At 30.2% G+C, this 22,496-nt stretch overlaps 2 protein-coding genes across 2 annotated transcripts in view; one reads left to right on the forward strand and one right to left on the reverse strand.

Moving 5' to 3' along the window:
* The window catches only part of LOC117170185 (photoreceptor-specific nuclear receptor-like), a 70,166-nt gene that overhangs the window by 24,294 nt on the left and 23,376 nt on the right, over positions 1-22,496 (forward strand). Inside the window, exons 3-4 of the mRNA XM_033356774.1 lie at positions 3,045-3,148; positions 16,920-17,034. Coding sequence (XP_033212665.1) covers positions 3,045-3,148; positions 16,920-17,034 — 219 coding nt within the window. The remainder of the gene's footprint in view (positions 1-3,044; positions 3,149-16,919; positions 17,035-22,496) is intronic.
* LOC117170184 (centrosomal protein of 78 kDa-like) overlaps positions 19,304-22,496 on the reverse strand; it is a 5,254-nt gene continuing 2,061 nt past the window's right edge. Inside the window, exon 3 of the mRNA XM_033356773.1 lies at positions 19,304-20,260. Coding sequence (XP_033212664.1) covers positions 19,485-20,260 — 776 coding nt within the window. The 3' untranslated portion in view covers positions 19,304-19,484. The remainder of the gene's footprint in view (positions 20,261-22,496) is intronic.

The following is a 22,496-nucleotide window of genomic DNA, read 5'->3' on the forward strand; positions in this document are numbered from 1 at the left end:
GAAACGAGTCAGGCGGCCCTCACTGTTTACGTTTCTATCCCCCAAAATTAGTCCAAAGCCATTTGAAGGAAACCCCAGACACTTGACTGAAAGGGAGAGTTTGGTGGAGATATATATTAAAATAGGATTAATTTTGATAGATGTTCGGAATTTATAATTGATTGAACAGTTTACTTTACAATTAAACATTTAATAAGAGCCTATTTGAAATTAAAATAAGTGGAATTAACAGCAGAACTAGTTTTGAAACTTTTGTAATTTTTTAAAAATTTGGATTAAAACTTATTTCATGGCGTTAAATAGATAATTCAAAGATATAAAAATCTTTGAATCGAGTTTACAGTTGGCATCTTTAAAAACAAGCATTACTTTGACAAACATATTTTAGTTTTATTAATTTGATTTTTAACTATTTGTCTGTTTGAACTACAGATGTTATAAAATTAATATTTAAGAATGCACGTAAATAATTACAATAATCCTGACATGGAACGGACATTTTTCGAAAAGAATTTTAATACTGATTTAGAAGAAGGGAATAAAAAAATCTGTTCCAGGTCAAAATTCGACACAATTTTAAACTTCCCTCTTCCAAATTTTATAAAACCGAAGTTACTAAATTTTTTAATTATATAATAGAAAATTTTTTATAGAAGTATAATGCTTTCTTGGAATAGGGAATTTTGGGAAGGACATTAATAGTGACTTGGCATTTTCGCTTTGAACAGGTAATTTTTGACATGGAACGGGAAGCTAAACAAAATAATTTTAATTGTGATTTATAAAAATATAATATAGAACAAAAATCCTGTTCTATGTTAGAACTCATCAAATTTTTAATATTCTTGTTCCAAATCAAAATTAGTTTGAATTTAATAATTCTTTTTTTTTTCAAATAAAAATTTGCCGAAATTTGAAACTTTTCCCTTCCATATAATAATTATAATTCTGATTTTGGACAAGGATTCTTTGGAAATAAAAGTTATTATGGCTTGAACAGGTAAATTCAGTAAAAAATTATTATTTAGACTTTAGAGCAAGAAATTTCCATGAAGAATTACAATTTAGGATCAGTTAATTTCTGTGAAGAATGATAATAATCAGAATTATAATCCTTGAAAAAAAATCAAAATCTGACCCCGAGGTAACCAGGAAATAAGCCGGGAATTAAAAACCATCCTTCGAGTAGATACCCTTGATTCATTTATCTTCTAAGTAGTAACAGTCAATAGACCGTAGATGTATTTTTCAGTAATACAAGTCAACGCGCCTATCTGCTTTTGTTTTAATTTCCGGTAGTAAAGGCCAAACTAAGTCAGACGCAGTCCGTATGTTTCATTTTCTAGTAGTAGCAGCTCACATGTGCGAGAACCATTCATTTTTTTTTAGTGAAAATCGAACTTAGACAGTTTATCTTTATTTTATTATTTTTTGTAGTAAAGGCAAATAGAAGTCAGATGTACCCTTTGTTTTACTTAATACTGTGTGTTTAGTTCTTAAGTAGTCGAATTCGGTAGACGTCAGACATTTCCTTTTTTTCTTAGAATTTAATATGAAGATGAATATTATTTATAATATTAAACTTATGTTTTAACATTCTCCATTTTAATTAATATAGAAAAAGTATAGTTGAAATAGCAGGTTTTTATTTTGATTGGAAGACTAGAGTATATATAAGTAGTAGAGTCCGGTGAAGTGCAGACGCTCTATTTTCGGTTAGCTTTTAAAATTTAATATAAAGATTAATATTGTTTATAATTTTGAAACTATTTTTTAAAATTATATATATATATGAATAAAAAATTATAATTAAAATCTTGGGGTCTTCTTTTTATTGGAAGATTAAAGGATTATAGGAGTTTATATCGAAAATGATATCAAGGATTTGACTTTGGTCGTGTATCATAATATTAGGTAGGAAATCCGAGCAGGTATCTCGAGCTCGGCACAAAATAACGTTGCTCTGGGATTGGTGGAGATTAAGAGGATAAGGAGTAAGTACGTGACCCCGAGGGTCGTCTCTTTGCGTCGGGTCGGCCGCGACGAGGGATAACGGGGTTATCCCAACAATGAATGTAATCGAATTTAACACCATCTCCTGACTACGCACCCCGGATTTCCGACAAGTGCGCTAAAATTTATTGCCAGGCCAGGACGAGAATTGATTTAACGCTCTTTCACAGAACATTTTTAGAAGAAGGAACGAAACATTAGGAAACGAGAAAATAATTATTGAAAATTTATTTTTTCGTTTCACAGAAAAACTAGGGCGATTTTTTGTGTTATAAAAAGGCCGGCAAAAGGAACATGGTGAAACTGAATCTTTATTATTGCAAAAAATAATTAAAATTAAAAGTCTTGTAGAAATTGATGTATTATGATTTAAATTTTTTATCTATGCAGATACATACTTTTTAACCACGGTTTTCGAACTCTTTATTTATTTATTCTTTGTCTATTTATTTAGTAATTATTTTTATTAAACTTAAAATCATCTTTTTAAAGGGTTTTAAACTTTTAAAATCCAGAAATTGAAAAATCCGATTTCGAAGCTCTCAAGATTTCAAAATGTTTAATTCGAAAAATTTTCCATCTTGAAAATTGTGACTCTAAACGTTTTAACCATTAATTAAATTTTATTTTTTCACGTTTTTCACGATATAAAATTGAAGAAGTTTATTACAATGAAACAAGCTCAACTATTCCATTTTAGGATGCTTTAAAAGCTGATACATGTTTGATGAAAATCTTTAATTAGATTTGATATTTAATTTAAGACTCGAAATTTTCTGGAAAGTTACTTATTTTTTAAACTTGAAAGCTTTTCTTTAGTTTTCGAACTGGGAAGTTTTTTAATCTAATAATCATGGTAGAACTAAAATTCTGGACCAACTCTAAAATAAATTCGAATAGAGAAATAATTTAATTCAAACAGAAAAGTTTAGTTCAGCAACTACAAGGAGAGAATTCAAATTAACGAAATTTTGTAATTTTTATAGTAATTACAACTTTTCTTAATTAGTTTATAATATTTTTCTGCATAGGTGTCAAGCTGGAACTGGAAGATGCATAGTGGACAAAGCACACCGAAATCAATGTCAGGCTTGTCGCTTAAAAAAGTGCATGCAAATGGGGATGAATAAAGATGGTAAGCTAACAAATGTTGATTATGCTATTTTACAGTATTTTATTATTGCTTTTAATAAAACGACCATTAAACGATTATTCTATATTATGTGCAATGAATTAGAATGCACAGAAAAGAAAATATAATTAAGGACATTACTCATAATGTATAGAGTTACTCACCTGGAAAACCTGGATTTGTGAGGGAATTTTTATGCACTTACAAAAACCTGGAAATGTCAGGGAACATTTTTGAAAGTCCAACAATTTTTTCAAATGCGTCCATATGTTTTTTGTAAATGATAATATAAAATTAAATAACAATATTTTTTTATTTGTAAAAGTAGCTTTGTATTACTAGATTGCACTATTTCGTTGTCAAACCTTATAATTCAGGTGGCAAATTAAGTTATTTGCCTCAAAACTTAACTATTCTATTTTAGGTTAAAAATTGATCTTTTTTAGTTGAAAATTCACCTTTTTGATTCAAAACTAATGTATTTTGTTGAAAATAATCTCCTTCGTGGAAATTTCATCCTTTTCCTTAGAGATTCAACAGTTTGGTTGACATTATTTTTCTCTCTTGACTGAAAAATTTATCTTTGTTAAAAACTGAAGCCTTGTTGAAAATACATATTTTTGGTTGAAATGTGAACTTTCACATTTGTCGTTGATAATAATTTATCTTTCTTGGTTAAAAATTCAACTACGTGACTGAAAATTAAAATCTTGTGTTAAAAATTCCTTTTTTGTTTGAACATTTATCATTTTATTTGAAAATTGATCACTTTAGTTGATAATTGAACTATTTTGTTGAAATTTTCTTTTTTTGCTTGTTAAAAATTAATTTTTCATCGAAAATTTAAACTGTTGCATTTTTGTTTGAAAATTCGTCTCTCTTTTTTGTAAATTTAACTATTCCAATTAAAGAGTTATTATTTTCGTTGAATTTATTATCTTTGTAGTTTGTAATTTAACTATTCCTATTGATGATTGATTTTTTTTGGTAGAAAGTTTATCACTTTAGTTGAAAATTCAACTCTTTCAGTTGAATAATTTATCATTTTAGTTTAAAACTCGTCACTTCGTTAGAAAATTTAACTATTTTGTTGAAGATTTGTTTTCTTCTAGCTTACAATTAATTTTTGTAACTTAATATTGAGCTATTCCATTTCTGTTAAAAATGTATATTTTTTTAGATGATAATTAGACTGTACTTAAATGAAAAGACATCTTTTTTAACAGATTTTTTTTTTGGTTCAACGTTCATCCATCTTGTTGAAAATGCAAAAATTTTACTTAAAATGTTATAGGAATTTGAAGCTTATCAAATTGAATTAATTACATTATTCACTTAAAAAATGTACTTCCCTATCTTCTTGAAAAAATCTCCTAATTTCCACTATTTTACAGGGTTTCTACTCACTTGGAAAAAATCTTTTATTCAATATATGTATATTATAAAATACGCACAGAATATCAAGTATATGAAGATAAAATAAAAATTTGTTTTAATTATTTTTCAAGTTCATGGATTTTAGGAGAAAATTGAATAAATTATTCGTTAATAATGTTTTTCGTGTTATGTATTGACTTAAATATTTGATAGTGGTAATATATTTAAGAATACCTTATAATGTCATTTTTCATAGCTTTCTTAATATAAGAATCTACATAACTTATGGATCATAATAATATTAAGAAAAAAGTTGCGCTTCTGATTGCAAATTTCTGCTAAATTTCTATATAAAACAGCATCACTTTTCTTATTATACAAACTAGGTTTTGTAACTGAATGAAATTTGGAGCAATTTGACTTATTTTTGTGTTTTATTGTATTGCTACCTTTGGCCTCTTGGCATGTAAAATATTCAATGACTTAGTTTACCACCAAATTGTCAACACCATTTGACGTAGCCAATTTGCACTCAATTTTCGACAACAAGTTGATTTACACCACCTCAAAATTAATTATTATACATTAATTGGTGATGATTTTCTAGTTTATTATTTTTTTTTTTTACTTTTAGGAAGACCCTTCTACTCTATCATAAGTTTTTTAATGAAATTTCTTGGATTTTCGAATATAAATCTCCGATTGATACAATTGTGCTAGGTTAGGTCCATAAGACAAATGATGCGGAAATAATACAAGTTTAATATGTTTTAAAGGCATTTAAAAAGATTACATTTTACTCATTGCATGTTACCCCTTAAAAAAGTTACAACCATAAATGAAAAAACAGTTATTTAATTTTGCACATTAACAAGGACTGAAAAAAATGATTTATGTTAAACTCGCGAAATTCTATAAGCACATTTTCCGACTCAATTATTTTAAAAAGGAGAAATACTTGAATGGCTCCGCATCATGAAAAATTATAAGTACCCAGAAAAATCTTGCGATCCCTGGAAAAAACCTGGACTTATCAGAGAATTTTTTCCAGGATTTGAGTAGATACCCTCGATAAGAAAAATATAAGTCCTTTCTTTGTTCTCCTCTTTTCAAGTGATCTATATAAATCAGAGACGAAATTCGTAAATCAATCGAGTGTCGTTTTTATGTCTGACATAAATAACTTGATACGAATACTGTCGTCATACAAAGAAATAAAGAGGAGGTCGAAAAGGCGGAGAAAGCGAAGATATGTCGAGGATTGAGATAAAGACGTTTCACCCACGTTCGATTCAATTCTTAATGCCTTTGCGAGTATAGAAGCGCACCTGGAATAGCTCCTCGCTTCTTCCATCTTCTTTCCCCTTTTTCCACTTCTCGTTACGTTCGCCGTTAACTTTCTTATTGCCGAACTCGATGTCGTAAAGAGGGATCGAGTTGAATTTCCCGTTGACGAAACTATGATGGCGTCTTTGTTGGAAAACGGAAAATACGAAAGTCACGATTATTTTTCAAACAAGATTATTCAAATTTATAAAACTGCAGAAATAGTTGTTTGGGACAACTAATAAAATAATAAAGCGAACTACTTTAGTTTTTAATAGATATATGCCGCTATCACTTAAATGGAAGGCGTCATGACATTTATTTCTAAGAACAATATTGACAACCATTTCCATGTTGTTGCACTCACTACCTTAAGTAGTAAGTCGTACTATTAAATTAGTAGTTCTTAGTACTTAAAGTAGTAATAACCTAACTATTAAAATTAGTATAGTTTCTACTCTTAAAGAAAATATACGTCAAAAATCAATTCCCCCTCAACGAGAGTATTCAAACTTGGAGAATTGCTGTTAAACCAATGAACTCACATTTATTTTACGTTGTGCCATTTTTAGAAATGTTATGCTAAAACGTCAAAAACATTCTTTCTGTCTTTGAACGAAAAAAAAACGTTAAAAATGCATAACATAATCACAATGCCTTCTCTTAATTTTCTTCGGATATTTATTAGACTATGATCATAAATTTAATGTTTCACTGAATGAATCCAAAAACAATTGAATATTGTATGTATTGTTTATTTGTTTGTACTAAAATGTAATCAAGTGAATAAAATACCAGTGATTCACAGAAAATTTATTTAATAAATAACATCTGTTTTCTTCACGAAATATGTTTCAATTTAACCGATTATGATGATGATAATAATAATAATAATAATAATAATAATAATGTGAATCTCCTCTAATCCGAAGAACCAGTATCATCAAACAAAAATATTCCATCGCCTGCTAAAATGAATTGAAAATTCGTATTTTTGTTACCATCGATGGCAATTGAAATTCCAGGTAGCTATAACCAGTACAAAGGCTCGTCATTAAGTAATTTTCTGATTAAATAAATACAGGACACGCAATTAAATTTTCAATTGAGCAACATGCGATTGAATGATTCACATACTAAATCCACCCTGAAAGCGATGCAATCATATTTTGAACTTTCAAATCAGGGATCCAAACGAAATTACGGGGTATTTTTCGATAATTAAAAAAATTTTTAAAACATATAAAATAATTTGGTTGACTCAAAAAAAAGTGAAAAACTCAGTATGAATCCACTTTCATCTTCAGATTATATAAAAGTTTCACCGAAAAATCTTAACAGTGTTAAAAAACGCAGGTTATGTGAAACTACAATCAAAAAACTTTATTTATTTGAACAAAAGTTTGATACTCCCAACTCAATTTTTGTTTATTGTAGAAGCAACAAAAAAGTTTGACTCAGCCAGCCAAATTATTTAATTGCATCATTTGGTTGGCCCAACAAAGAAATTTGGTATACGCTCAATACATTTTTTTCTACAGCAAAACTTATTCTTGATTGAATAAATATATGCGAGAAAAGTCTAAAGTTATAAAAATAAATTGATGTAATAAAATAAAAATTTGCTGAATTAACACAATTCAATTGATCAGCATTTTCTCTTCTTCTAGCCTTTTCTTTAAAAAAGGAGTACCTTATTGTATTTTGTATAATAATATAAAGAAGCTATGTTCATGATCCTAAATATTCTAATTTTAAATCGTGGAAAATCACTACACCCGACTCTCGGTGTAGGAACTGGCGGCTTAGGAATTCCTAGAATTGCTGGTCTACGCAGTTTCTCAGCTCAAGGAGTGAGAGGCGGTTGAGACTCTCGCCCCGGTAGGGTCGAAGTGTGCGCGAGTATTCAATCGAGTATATTGCGCAATATTATGCATTCCAATTGCAAACGGTTCAGGCGGCCCTGACCTTTGACGTTTCGAGTTTTTCGAATTAGGAACAAGGCTATTTGTAGGCAACCCCCGACGCTGTTCCTAAACTAAGAGTCGGGTGTATAAGCTTTGTCACTTTCTGTAGGAATCTAACTCCTTATTTCACAAAATAATTGTATCATTTCTCCTGAGAATACCTGACACTAGTTACACACACACACACACACATAACACAAAAATTTACTCACAGATGGAAATGACAATACGTTGGTATCTCCAAAATATCAGCTGACATCAGCCATATTGAAAACTGGGACTTCGGGCGGCTGCGAATATGCACTCACGTGTTATGTATGACTAACCAAATTCTTTGCTACTAATATCAGGACAGAAAGTCCTGAACTTGGGAAAAAGTGGCTCTATCTCAGTGAAAAAAAATCTCACTGAGTTTACATTTAGCAAAGCTGATTCGAAGTCTTTCTATCTGTTATATAACGTTTCTGGTATCTCGGTGAAAATTTTTTTGGGTTTGTAAGAGCAAAAAATGTGGAGAAAATTAAGAGGAGAGAAGTGTGGAGAAAATTTTAGAAGTTACCTTTCATCTGTTCCTATAGTCGCAAAACTGTCCAAAAAATGGAGAAAATTCAAGTGAATTACTTGGCTATTTGTGAATGGAGCCCAACTTTGAAAATTAAAAAAATCGTAAATCTTTAAGAAGACCGGACGATCCAGAGTCACGTTGCAGCTGTGGCTTGTGGAGACCCCTGAAGTAGACCCCTTTTTCAAGTCTTCGAGGGATCAGGAGCGGGCAGGCAATAGACACCCTTCAACCTTTTTTTCCTTTACACTATTCCCTTAAGAGACTTTACCATAGCTCATTTAGGTCCAAGTTATGCGAACTCAATTTACAGGTAAACATACAATTTTATTGACTTTTTTTGGACCGAGCCTTATCAGTTTCCTAAACGCTTTCTTTTAAGTCTTGATTCGTCTCGACATCTCCTTTGAAGCCGGAGATCATTTTCTCTTACAATAACAATTCTGGTGACCACAATTTTTAATATTTTTTAATGTCTAAAGTTGGGCTCTATTCACAAATAGCCAAGTAATTCACTTGAATTTTCTTCGTTTTTTTGGTAGTTTTGCGACCTTAGAAACAGATGAAAGGTAACTTCTAAAATATAGGCTTCGTCAACAGTAATTTTCTCCACATTTGTTGCTCTTACAAACACAAAAAAATTTTCACCGAGATACGAGAAACGTTATATAACAGGTAGAAAGACTTCGAATCAGCTTTACTAAATGCGAACTCAGTGAGATTTTTTTTCACTGAGATAGACCCGCTTTTTTCAAGTTCAGGACTTTCTATCCCGATAACAAAATTTTTTGTTTGAACCATATACATTTTTTTGTTACACCAACCGCTTCTTTAGGAATCACAATCAAGTTTTTATGAACCGAACAGAAACTGCGTAAAATTATTATCTTATTATAACATTTTTTTTCTCACTGAAAAAACTTGAATGAAACACAATTGTATTTTTCGTTACTTTCTCATACTCACACTGTAAAAAATTTTTGTTAGAACTTTCCATTGTATTTATCGAAATTCGTGGGCACGGAGGATCAAACTCGAATCGCCAAGCTCTAAGTCGCATGCGTTATTTAATAGAGTAATCGAATACCAAGGCACAATTCTCATCTTACTTAAATAGAGGGTTAATTATCCGGTAGACTAGTATCACAGTTTCATGTTCTAATTCCCCCGCGCAGAAATTCCAGTATGGATCTGATCGGAGACAGATTGGACAGAATTTCACAAATCGGGCTATCTAGATGGGGCCAGACTCGAAATGAAACGTGATACCAGATCTGGGCCAGAGATAACCCGGTTTGGCCCCGATCGGGTCCATATTAATTTATTTGTATTTTTCATAATTAAAAGAGATTCTTAAATAAAATAATATTAAAATCGTATATATCACCTCCTAAACTGACGTTTGAGAATACAAGAATCAGATTATCAAACAGATCACGATATGAAAACATTGGAGTATGTAAGACTAGAAACAACATATTTGTTAAGAAACTTTTTTTGGAGCAAATGGAAAAAGTCGATAGACGCAATATAACAGCCAGTATTTGTGTATGATAAACTATTTAAGTATGTTGCAATATATTTTTGGTTTTAATTTCTAAATTGAAGTTGCTTTCAATTTCTGTAGTGTAGTTAAATGTAGAAAGTTGTTTTGAAATGAGTGGATTATAATATTACACTGGCTCTTCAAGTTATTTTTACAAAAGCGATTATAAACAAGAAGGTTGTATTCACATCCCGATTATATCAAATCACCTAAAAATATGTGAAAATAAATATGTTTATGACGTCATTGTTGATCTAATTCGTTTTCGCATTCAACGCATTAAATATAATTTCTGCTTCTTTTCTTATAAGTAAATAACCTCATTTTGAGTTGAGGTTTCATCTTAACATTCTTGATAAATTTACTAATTATAGTCTTCAACACGTAACTCAGGAATATTTTGAGTTGAGGTTTCATCTTAACATTCTTGATAAATTTACTAATTATAGTCTTCAACACGTAACTCAGGAATATTTTGAAGTAAACGATATCTACGCACTCTTATTGTGCTCGCTTTTGGATTTTTTTTCATTTATTTTGTTACTTTTATAAATATTAATTGAAATATTTATAACGTTTGAGACTTTACATTGAAACTTGGGCCCCGAAATGAAGGGGCGCCATATACTGTTAAGCTTGGCTGTTAAGCCGAGATCTAGAGGGGGCCAAATTTAACATCCACAAAATTGTGTGCCCGATCTAGTCCAAATGGAAATAAGGCAAACATTTGGGAATTTCTGAACGGGGTATTACAATACTACCGTTCAGTGGTACAGTAAAGGCATAGTAAAATCTTCAAAATTTTGTCAGTGCAGCTTAGTTTCGAGGCAATATATTTTGAGTTGACAGAAATATTTGGAAAATATCGAAGAGTCTTCCATAATTTCATTCGGAACCCTGTTTCAGATTCAAATGATGACCATCCTCCTTTCGCAATAGAGCTTTACACAATCACCTCCTATTAAAAGCGACGGCATAACGACAGTTCTGACAATTATCACAGTGATATAATAGGCTAGCATGTATCTGATTTTACACGCAGGCATATGAACGTGCGTGTGGTTCACCATGATGCACTACACTATTCACTTGGTAAACACCGCGGTCGTTAACGACGGTCACGTGGCCTGGCGCCCGAAGGGTTAATTGGAGGAAATAAACGTATGCAAGGGCGACGCAAGGGGTGGTGACACTACTTCGCATTGAGTATGTTCTACACGTAGAAAATGTATTTACTCGTTCTCGCACTTTCGTGACCAGGAAAGTGAAGACCGCCCGTCGTGTCCCATTGCTCTGTCTCTCGTTGCATGCAAATGAGAGCGCATAGAGACTCAACGTTTATCTCTCTCAGCTGGAAAAAAAATGGGAAAAACGTGGCTGTGCACCAAAGGGCTGTCACCCGGGAAAGTAGGAGGACCCCATTAAGCTACCCAGCAGGCCGCGAGATTGTAAAGACAGGACACACGTTTATCATTACGGCTTTTATTATTATGAAATTACTCCCATCTCGACTCGAACAGTGCGCTCAAACGCTTGGAAAATTTCACCTAAGTGTGCTAAGTGTTAAAAAAATGTTTGTAAATCTGGGATAGTCCAAATTCAGTGATAAAATAGTGCAAAGTGAGATACTGATTATACTGATCCTGAACATTGATTTTGTAAATGGATCCCGAATAGGCGTTTCCGATCTACAGTATGTCTGCTAACCGGGTAAACCGGGAATACAAATTTCAACCGGGAATCGCATTTAAAGTTTTATTATTTATATTTTTTATATTCTCGTAGTTGTATAGTTTTTGTTTTTAAAATGTTTTAAGGGCTTATGGTCAGTGATGATTTGAATTTTCGACCGTATAAGTGCGAGCGAAAGTGACGCGTTCCCCAAACTATTTTTCAGCGTTCTCGATCATTTGTGAAATATCGTGTTTCACGTGGTTCTAAAACTCTCGATGTGAAACATACTGGCAAAGATGTATCTAATGTGAGAATAAATTCTTTTTCTAATTTGATAATTGCGGAATTGAGCCTTCGCAGAGTTTGTCTCTTAAGATTTCGAGGGTTTTTATGGTGCTCTGTTTACGCTAAGTCTGTTGATGGTTTAGTTAGATCAGAGAGAGACTTTTTATCCTGCCAATGGCGTGATCTAAATATTCTATTTCTCGTTTCAAAAATTTCAACTTTTCTGTTTGTAATGTTATATTTGCCTGGTTGAGGGCGTTCTTCAAATGCTTCCGCGTAAATAATTTTATCGTCAAGGTATACGAACAACTCTAGTTTCTGTAATTCCAAAAGAGCGGAAACCATCGGGCATTAGAAGGTGGCTAGGACTTCCTTTAAACCTAAGGAGGTTCGTAACAATTTATATTAGCCATAAGGTGTTGAAAATCCCGTTTTGTGTTTATCTGCAGGAGCCATATGAATTTAGCAGAACCCGAAGTCTCAAATTGTTTTTTTCGTTTAATGCTCTTAGTTCACCATCACTCTCCAACGCTTATTTCCTTAGGTTCTGGCTTTATGAAAATTACTAATAATGGGGAGTTATACGAAGATGCCGACGGTATATTTATGTTTTTATTTAACATTTTTTTAATTTGTGAACGGATCTTGCCTTCTGAAATTGTTGATGTCTGCATGGACGGGTGAAAACTCCTTTCTCTTCACTTTATTACACACAATGTTTGTGAAAGAAAATGCATCACCTTGTAGATAAAATGGGTTTGTGTACGGCTTGATTAAATTTATTACATGGTTCTTCTCTATCTTGCTTAGGTGCTGGAGATTTAGAATCTTTTTTAGAGGCTTGTTTTTCATTGTCAGAAGACTTCGTCGTGCTTACTGTTTCAGATCTGTAGATTTTTAAAGACGAGACTTGTGATTTATATGCTGAATATGAAAACACTTTTCAATGAAATGAGTAGTGCATTCAAAAAATATGCAAAGTTTTGAATTTTTGGGTGAAAGTATTTTTCTAAATTTTGATCTCCTTATTTATCGTGAAATGTCGAACTTGTGGGATTCATGTAGTTTACTTTTGCTTTGTCGATGTCTGAGGAGGACGTTACTCTTGTTTGATTTCTTAATTTTTCTAAATTTGCGACATCTTTTCATCTAGTTACATCTATATATAGTTTTGCATCTATAATAAATTAAAATTGTAAATTTGTTGCATAAATGAATAGAGAAAGTCTTGATTATCCAATAATGATACATATTTGCTTTAAGTTCACAATAACTTAATATCAACAGCTTTGCAGTCTTAAAGCTTTACTCTTCAATCTTTAGGGAGCCTGAAGGTCGATTCGGTGTTTATTATTTGCAGAGTAGTTAATTCAAAAGACAGATCCGAAAGTTCAGGGATAATATAGAATATACATAGGGCTTATACTTTTACTGACTAAAGAACAAATCACATGGCCCGTAATACAAATGGGAGTTACCTAATGCTGATACAAACAATGCATCTGATTTCTGCATGTCTGTTAAATTCGTGCTGTCAGTTGCAGGCCACTCGTGACATAACCGAGTTACGTGAATCTGGCGAGAGGGAAGAAAAATGGCTCCAACGACTTCCAATCAATCCAGACATCTCTTTCCGATTGTACAATCACTATTACAATATCTATTCTTACAATATATAAAGGAACACTTGACTTATTTCAAGAAACCGCGAACTCTGAAGCAACCTGTCAGTGCAAGCAATTTATTCATCCCATTATACTGCCCTGTTTGAGAAGAACACCGTTAACTTAGAAAAATAGAAAAATAAGTTCTTCATCTCAATGAATTAGCGAGGGGTTGGCCACTTTCAGTTTGCGTGTATGAGGAATATATTCTCAAAGAATACCTTCGAAGCTTTTGGCAAAACATCGAACATTCGGGATTATCAGTGAATGCAACAAAAATCTTGTAATATGTACATACATACACATACACAGACGATATATATATATATATATATATAGGGTGTGCTGGTACTCGAGATAAATGTTTATATTTGTGAATTTCTCACAAAAAATAGAGTCGAAAATAATAATGAAGCTTGGTTGTAAAATTAATAATTAATGAGTAATTTACCATTAAGGATTAACCAATCAGAAGCGCACAGTAGATGAAAGACTATCCATGTGTCACTGAAAAACATGTGTGTCCAGAAAAGCTAAAGCCCTGTAATTTCAAATTGGCAGCAGGTTGTGAATGACAAGGGTACAACTTCCCATGGCAACTGAGCGACAAGATATTGAATCTGAGAACATATCTTTTCCTTCAGAATACACTTTGAGTTATTTTAACTTCCTTCCAGTATTTTGAATTGTATAGCCCAAATTTTTTGGAATCTCTGAATTCTACGCAATTTTCTGAATTTTTAAAATTCTTCTCAATTGTAGAACTCTTTTAAATTCTAGAATCTCTTTTAAATTCTCTACATTCTTTTGAATTTTGTGAATTCTTCTAAAGTCTATAATGAATTTTTTTTGCACTTTGTGAATTCTCATCAATTATCAATTCTCTTTGAATATGTAGAACTCTGTAGAATTCGAAAGAATTCTACAGAAATTTTGAGGTTCTTTTTTACCTTGAAATTTTTACAATACATCATGAATTGTTCTCTATTTCTCCAAGTTTTTGATATTCTCTGAAATATTTTGTTTTCTATTACTTATTTTGTATTCTCTGCATTTTTTTGTAAATCATCCAAATTATTTTGAATTCAGTGAATTCTTTTGCACTCTGAGAATTTTTCTGAATCATCTGAGTTCTTTCGAATTCTTCAAATTCTTATGAATTATCTGAATTCATTTGAATTCTCTGATTTCTCTGAATTCTCTGAATTCTTCTGAATTATAAAACTATTGACTTTTCTGAAATTTTTTGAATTCTCTCAAATATTGTGGATTCTTTGTATTCTTTTTTATTTTATTTTTTTTTAATTATCTAAATTCTTTTGCATTCTTTGAATTGTTTCGAACACTGAATACTTTTGCTCTCTCTGAGTTCTTAAAAATATACAATAGATATGAAGGAGTTCAAATTAACTCGAAGAATATTCTAATGATTTCAAAACAATTAAAACATATTTTTTAAATTCAGTGATATCGCGAGAATTCAACAAATTCATAACAGTTTATAGAGTTCAGAAAAGTTCAAAATAATTAATAGAATTTATAAGCATTTAGACAAATGAGACGAATTCCGAAAATTCAGAAGAATTCGGAGAATTGAGTAGAATTTAGAGAATACAAAACTTGCACAAATTCAAAATAATGCATGTTGTATTGTAAAGGTTTCAAGGGAATCAAAAAAATTTTTAAGTATTCAGTGGTCTCATAAGTATTAAAAAAAATTAAAATTGTACCAAAGAATACCAATACCAAAGAATTCAAAATATTTAAGAGAATTAAAAAGACTTCAGACAATTCAAAAGTTATTAGAGAATTTAGAAAGATTCAGGAGAGTTAACAGAATACAAAAGACTTAGAGAAATTCAGAATAATTCATGGTGAGTTGTAAAGATTTCAAGATATTAAAAAAAAAATAAAAATGCCTGTAGAATTCCAACGAATTCTACAGAATTCAAAATATTCCAGAAAAGGTTGTAATAATTCAACGTGTATTGTAATGATTTCAAAATAATGAACATTTTTTAATTCAGTGATATCGTAAGAATTCAACAAATTCAGAACAGTTTAGGGAATTTAAACAATTTTAAAACAATTAAAAGAATTAAAGAAATTCAGAAGAATTTAGAGAATAAGGAAAATTCAGAGAATGAAGAAGAATCTAGAGAATTTAGAAGAATGCACAGGGTGCAAAAGAATATTTCAGCGAATTCAAAAGTTATGACAGAATTCAGAATGAATTAGGAGAGTTAACGACTTGTTGAAACACAGAACAATGCATAATATATGGTAAATATGTCAATGGGTAATAACAAACTTCAAAATTTCTGTAGAATTCGTTTGAATTCTATAGAATTCAAAATATTTGAATAAAGTTAGAATAATGATGCGTGTATTATAATGATTTAAGATAATTGAAAAACAATTTAAATATTCAGTGATATTGTAAGAATTCAAAAAATTCAGAGAATTATGAAGAATTTAGAGAACTAAAAAAAAGTTCAAGAATTCACAAAGTGCAAAAGAATTCACAGAATTTAGAAGAATGCAAAGACTTGGACGAATTCAAAATTATGCATTTTGTATTGTAAAGGTTTCAAAAGAATTTAAAAAAAAACGTAAAAAGAATTTAGAAGAGCAAAATTCTAAGAATTCATTTAAATTCCTAAGAATTCGTTTGAATTCTACAGAATTCAAAATACTCGAAGGAAGTTAAAATAATTCAACATGTATTCTGAAGGAAAATATGTTTTCTAAGATTTAATATCTCATCGATCAGTTGCCGTGTGAAGTTGTACCTTTAACATTCACAACCTCCTACAAATTTAAAATTACACGGCCTCAGCTTTTTTTGATACACACGCTCACAGTGACACATGGATTGTCTGCCATCTAACGCGTGCTTCTGATTGGTTAATCCTTAATGGTTAATTAATCATTAATCATGAACTCCACAACAAATCCTTATTATTATTTTCAACTCCATTTTTTATGAGAGATTAAAAAATATAAAAATGCCATAAAATTCTCCTGAATTTTTTGGAAAATTTTCTCATCGGTCTCCATAACATAAATTTTGTTCATCAAAATGGGTTTTTTGAGTTTCGTTTGCGCTGTAATTCCTGATATTCGAATTCTTTTATAATTGGGTTGAGGTACTACACGTTTGTTTCGATGAACTTTATGTTTTATTCTGCTATTTCACTAAAAATAATATTTAAAATTCCCACAATGTCCAGAACTTCAGCCCAATCTAAAAGGCGTTAAAGTTAAATCGGTGCTCTAGAATTTACTGTGAGTATTATCAGGAAGTTAAAGAAAAATATTGAAACATTGAAAATAATAGTTTTAACAGTATTCTTTTAACATTTTGTTATAGCTGTGCAAAATGAGAGACAACCTAGGAACACAGCCACTATTAGGCCAGAAGCTTTAGTAGAAATGGACCAGGAACGTGCTCTTCGAGAAGCTGCCGTTGCTGTCGGAGTCTTTGGGTAAAAATCTTTGTTAATTATAAACATGAATTACCACATTTTTGCTTTTTATTTATAAGGAGAGGCTGAAAATGTGGGAATTGAGATTTAGTTAGTTAATAATTTTTTTAAACGTTTCTGCATATATCGCAAAGATAATGTAGCCCATATAGTAGCAAGTTCGGTTTGCGTGTATCAGAATACAATTTTTGAAACTTTATTTAAGATCTAGAAACTAGTCTCTCCTACTGATTTTCTCACATAAAATACATATTGTGTATTTAAGAACATTTTAGTTACTATGCTTATATTGACTATATTGAACTATCCAATGAAGAATTCAAAATTTAAAAATACTTTTTATTGACATTTGTTTTGTTCCTTTTTGATTTTCTGATCTCGTCGTTCAGAGGTGATAGGGAAGACTTTATAAAGCTTAAAATCGCTTAAAATATAAGTGATAGTATATGCCAGTGTTGGGTTTAATCGAAAGGTGAAAACAACGAAAGATCGATAGTCCATCTCATATGAACGATCGGAAGCAGAAAGGACGCCGTTACCACGTTTGATCTTGTCAACGTTATCTTCTGCATCGTAAACAACGCTACCGACACGCCACACCGAGCATGATCTATCATGAAAAATTAACTTTGACCGTTAGTCTTGCTTATTTCAGGTAACCACTCTGCGAATCGGAAATAATTAAAAATCCATAAAATGCCGAGGGTTAAAAGCGACGCATAAGCGCCGCGCGACTAACCCTTTCTTTCCTTAAAAATAAGTAAAGCGAAAAATCCAACAAGATTTCAACTAGAAAGAGTTTTTATGTAGTTTATAAATTTTGACAAAAAAAAACAGAAGTGATAAAGGTCGCAGTTAAAGACAAAGGGACAGGCCAAGGGATGGGGGGAGGGTATCGGAGAATGTGGCATCGACATAGAAAATACAAATGTGAACACAAATTTTTCGAAATGCTTGAACAAACCCAATAAGATAATTTAACTATATTTTGTTGGAAGATAACTCTTTTTAATTTAAAAGTCTATACCATTAAAGTTTTTTTTTCAGACATCCATCTCCTTTTTTGTTTTAAACTTTTTTTTTTGTTGGGAATTTTCTCAACTAAAATTTAACTAATCTATTTTTGGCTAAAAATTGATCTTGTATGTTTAGAATTCAAGTACTTGCTTAAACATTAACTTTGTTATTGAAAATGAATATTTTTGGGTTAAAAAATCAACTACGTGGTTGAAAGCTAAAATACTTGGTTTAAAATGTAACTATTGTGTTGAAAAATAATGTTTTTAACTTTAAATTGAACTATCCTCTTTTTGGTTGAAATAGATTAATTCAACTGTTCTTTATTTCAAATTAAAACTTTTCTGGTTGAAATAGAAACTGTTAAATGTTTTATTGGGAATTCATCTTTTATGGTTAAAAGTTCAACTGCTTGGTTCAAAATAATTTTTAATTAATTTTTTTAACTGAAACTTTAAGTTTTAAGTTTTTAAATGAAAATTTAACTATCTGGTTGAAAACTTATGCATTTTGTTGAGAATTTGTCTTTATGGTAGAAAATTAGCTTTATTAATTAAAATTTCAATTTCGTGGTTGATAATAGAATTACTTTGTTAAAAATTAATTATATCAGTTAAAGATCCATCGCTTTGGAAGAAAATGTAAGTATTTTGTTGAAATACTTTGTTAAGCATTCATTTTATTGGTTAAAGTTTGAACTATTTGTTTGAAAAATTGTTTTTTTTGTTTGAAAATTCATTTTTTTAACTGATTTAAGTATTCTGTTTTTAGATCAAAATTCAACTAATTAGTTGAGGATGTATGTATTTGGTTGCAAATTCATCTTGTTTGGTAGAAAATTAATCTTGTTCATTGGAAATTCATCTACATGGTTGAAATACATAGTCTGAATACACTTTGTATCTAAAAACAAATAAACAAAATTAAACTGTTTTGTTGAAAATTGCTTTTTTTTGGTTGAAAATGAATTCTTTAAACTGAAAATTTAACAATTCCATTTCTGGTTCAAAATTAAGGTTTTTAGTTGAAAAGCTAAGTGTTTCGTTTTTAGAGAAAAATTCAACTATATTGTTAAAAATTTAATTTTTTTTGTAATTCTTTTTTTTTTTGTCAAAAAGACGTGGATAGAAAAACTCTTAGATAGGAAATTTTTCCTTTAGGATTGAAAATTGAACTGATAGAAGTATTTTAATTTCAAAACGAATTGAAGAAAAAGTAAATATAAGTTTGAAAAATAACAAACAATCTGCAATAAAAATGGTAAACTTCTATATTTCAAGACTCTGAATAATATATTGACACAAATCTCGTTCTCCAGTTTAAAATTACACAAATTCTTGTAAAGCCATAGTAACCTTACAATAAACATTTCTTGTTTCCACCCATATTACTATTTGTGAATTCTAAAATATTAATATTCGACATTTTCAATACTACTGAGCGCTAAGATTCAGTAGCATATTCCCGCTAAGAATTTGTGAAAAAATTGCTCTGGCTCTTTCAGTCGCTGAAGAAGGAATTCTACCCCTGTTAGTGTCACCCATTTTTCGAAAACTATCTTCCGAATTGCAGAAACTGTCCTCCATTTTTCTGAAACTCTCCAGTAAAGAAGGAGAAATTATATCTGGACTATCTCCAATATGCCTTTCGAGATGAATCAAATTCATAGGTGGCAGATTATTTCTCATGTCAGCCTCAGATCTAGCGAATTTCTTTATACCTTTTGAAACTTCCTCAGTGACATATCCTCTTCGGAAGCTTTCGGACTTTGTTTTTCGGATCAATAAAGCCATTCTTGCCCTGATATCAGATTTAATTATTGATTCTTCTTCAGATCCAGTCCTGATGCTTGGATTTCTTGTTACACTATCCAACATCTCAAGAAGATTGTTGAAAGAACTGCAAATTTCGTCGAGGGAGTTCTGACTAACTAACAAAAATCCGCGCGATTCGTGTTCCTTTTCTTTCAAGGCGTTTTCTAATTCCGATAAATTGTTCTTCAAGGATCGCAATTTCGTTTCCGCTATTTCTCTTCTGACTTTTTCTTCTGATAACAAAAGGTGGTTCCGTTTAGTTTCTTCTAATAGGCGTTCGTGCTCTGCTCGTGCTTCTGCTAATTGTCGAAGAAGGTCTTCGATATCCTTATCTGTGGGGCTGTTTTTGCCCTGATGGATAGAGACTTGATCCCCAAATTCGAGGATCTTCATTTCTGAAAATTGAAAAGTTTCAATAATTTAATTAGTTTATCAAAATCCATCATATCTTTATTGACTTATATTAATAAAGCGTATTTTTTAAAACTGTTTGAAAACAGAGATAATTTTCAGTATGCTTGAAGTCTTAAACATTCGAATTAATAGCATTTTTATCTAATTATTTTTCAAACTCTAATTAGTCTTCAAATATTAAATTATATATATTTATAAATAGAATAATAAATACTTTGTATAAAAAAATGTATAATATTTATTTTTATTTGTAGATGGAACAGTTTTGCAAGACAAACGTAAGTTGAGAACAAATATTTAATTGAGCGTTTGAAACTTCAAGATATGATTTTTCAAAATTAAGAATATTTTACTATCAGTAAAAAGCGATAAACGACATGTAAAAAAACAAGGATATAGCTTTTCACAAAAATTTCTTATTTAATTTTCTAAATTAAGATTCTAATTAAAATTTTATGTGTAATTTTTTTTTTAATGTTAAAAATTCATAAGATTTTCTTATAACCTTTTAAGTTTTTTTACGAGAAGTAAATTTTGTAACTGCCATACAATAATTCAAGTTTTTATTAAAGGATAAAATTTGAAATGAATAGTTACCATTTAAATTCGTATGATTTTTGGAAATTATTTTCAATAAAATATGCATCAACATTTTAACGATATTCCGTAATAACATCTTGATTTTTTCATAATTTTTGAGTATTTTGCCACGAATTACACATTCCTTCATCAGACCCCATTAACTCAAAAGTTTTATAGAACAATGCTATATTTTTGACAATAATAAAGTTTTAATTTTAATTTCTCGTATATTTTCTGTAGAATGTCAGCATCAAGTAAGATGTTACAATTTTGCTCAAAACAGTTAACTAATAACAATACATTTTTGAAAGATTAAGAATTAAGTTTTTCCAAAAACTTTAATATTGTTTGCTGACACATTTTTAAATACTGCGTCATTTTAAGTAACAGTTTTTTCATTTTATTCTTTCTGATATTGAAATACCCATAATTATTAAGCGAATCTCCATTAATCATGTAAGGATTTTTTTAGGGGGGGGGGGGGATTATTAGGATCCTTACTTGAGGGGGGTGGGGAGGACAAACCATTTCTTATATAAGGTTCCTATTTCTAAATATTTTTTTAAAATATGCTAATTAAAACCAGTTTTGTCTGTTAAAATTAGTTTCTATACTATTGCATGCACATTGAATTTTCGTTATGTAATATTTTCTATTAAATTCGTCCAATTTTTTGCATTACTTTTAAATCCAGTGAATACTTTTGAAAATTGTATGAATTATGTTAAAATTCTTTGATATTCCCTTTAATATTTTGAAATCCCTTAAAACGTTTTGAAATTATCGATATCGCTTGCATTCATCAAAATTCCATAAAAGTCACTTTAAAATCTTTCAAATTCGTGAAAATACCTTTAAATCTTTAAAAATTGGTTAAAATCCTTGAATTTCTTGGAAATATTTCAAAATATTACGAGATCCCTTAAAATCTTTAAAATTAATTAAATTCATTTAATCTCTAATAATCTTTTTGAATATTATAAAATCCCATAAAATATTTTTAAATCTACTAATAACTTTTAAAAGTTATACAAATCATTTAAAATCTCTTAAAATTCTCTGAAGTCATGTGAAATCATCTAAAAATTTTAAATATTTCAAAACCTCTTGAAATTGTTTGACATTTTCTGAATTCCAAGAATATCTAACATTTCAAGTTACAATCCTGGAAATTTCGTGAGATATTTCAAAATATTACGAGATCCCTCTAAAATCATATCCTCTAAAATATTCGGAACTCCCTTAAAATTTTCTTTGATCTTTTTAAATCCTTAAAATCCTTTGAAATCCTGTGAAATGATCGAAATCCCTTTATATCTCCTAAAATCTCTTAAATCCCTTCGGATTTTCGAAATCCAATAAAAATATCCTGATGAAAAACCTTGAAAACTCGTGAAAATACTTTGGTATTTCTTGAAATCCTTTAAAATACCGTGATTTTTTAAAAAATGTTTTAATATTACTTGAAATCCCTTTAAATCCTTTCTAAACATTAAAACTTTTGTAACCCTTTGAAATCTTTGGAACTCCCTTAAAATTCCCTAAACATTTTTACAAACCTTGGGAAATGTCGTTATAATAAATCTTTTGAAATCTTTTTTTAGTAAAAATAACTGATATCTTGTGTGTGCGTAT

This window comes from Belonocnema kinseyi, chromosome 3 (assembly GCF_010883055.1).
Source record: "Belonocnema kinseyi isolate 2016_QV_RU_SX_M_011 chromosome 3, B_treatae_v1, whole genome shotgun sequence".
Taxonomy (NCBI): domain Eukaryota; kingdom Metazoa; phylum Arthropoda; class Insecta; order Hymenoptera; family Cynipidae; genus Belonocnema; species Belonocnema kinseyi.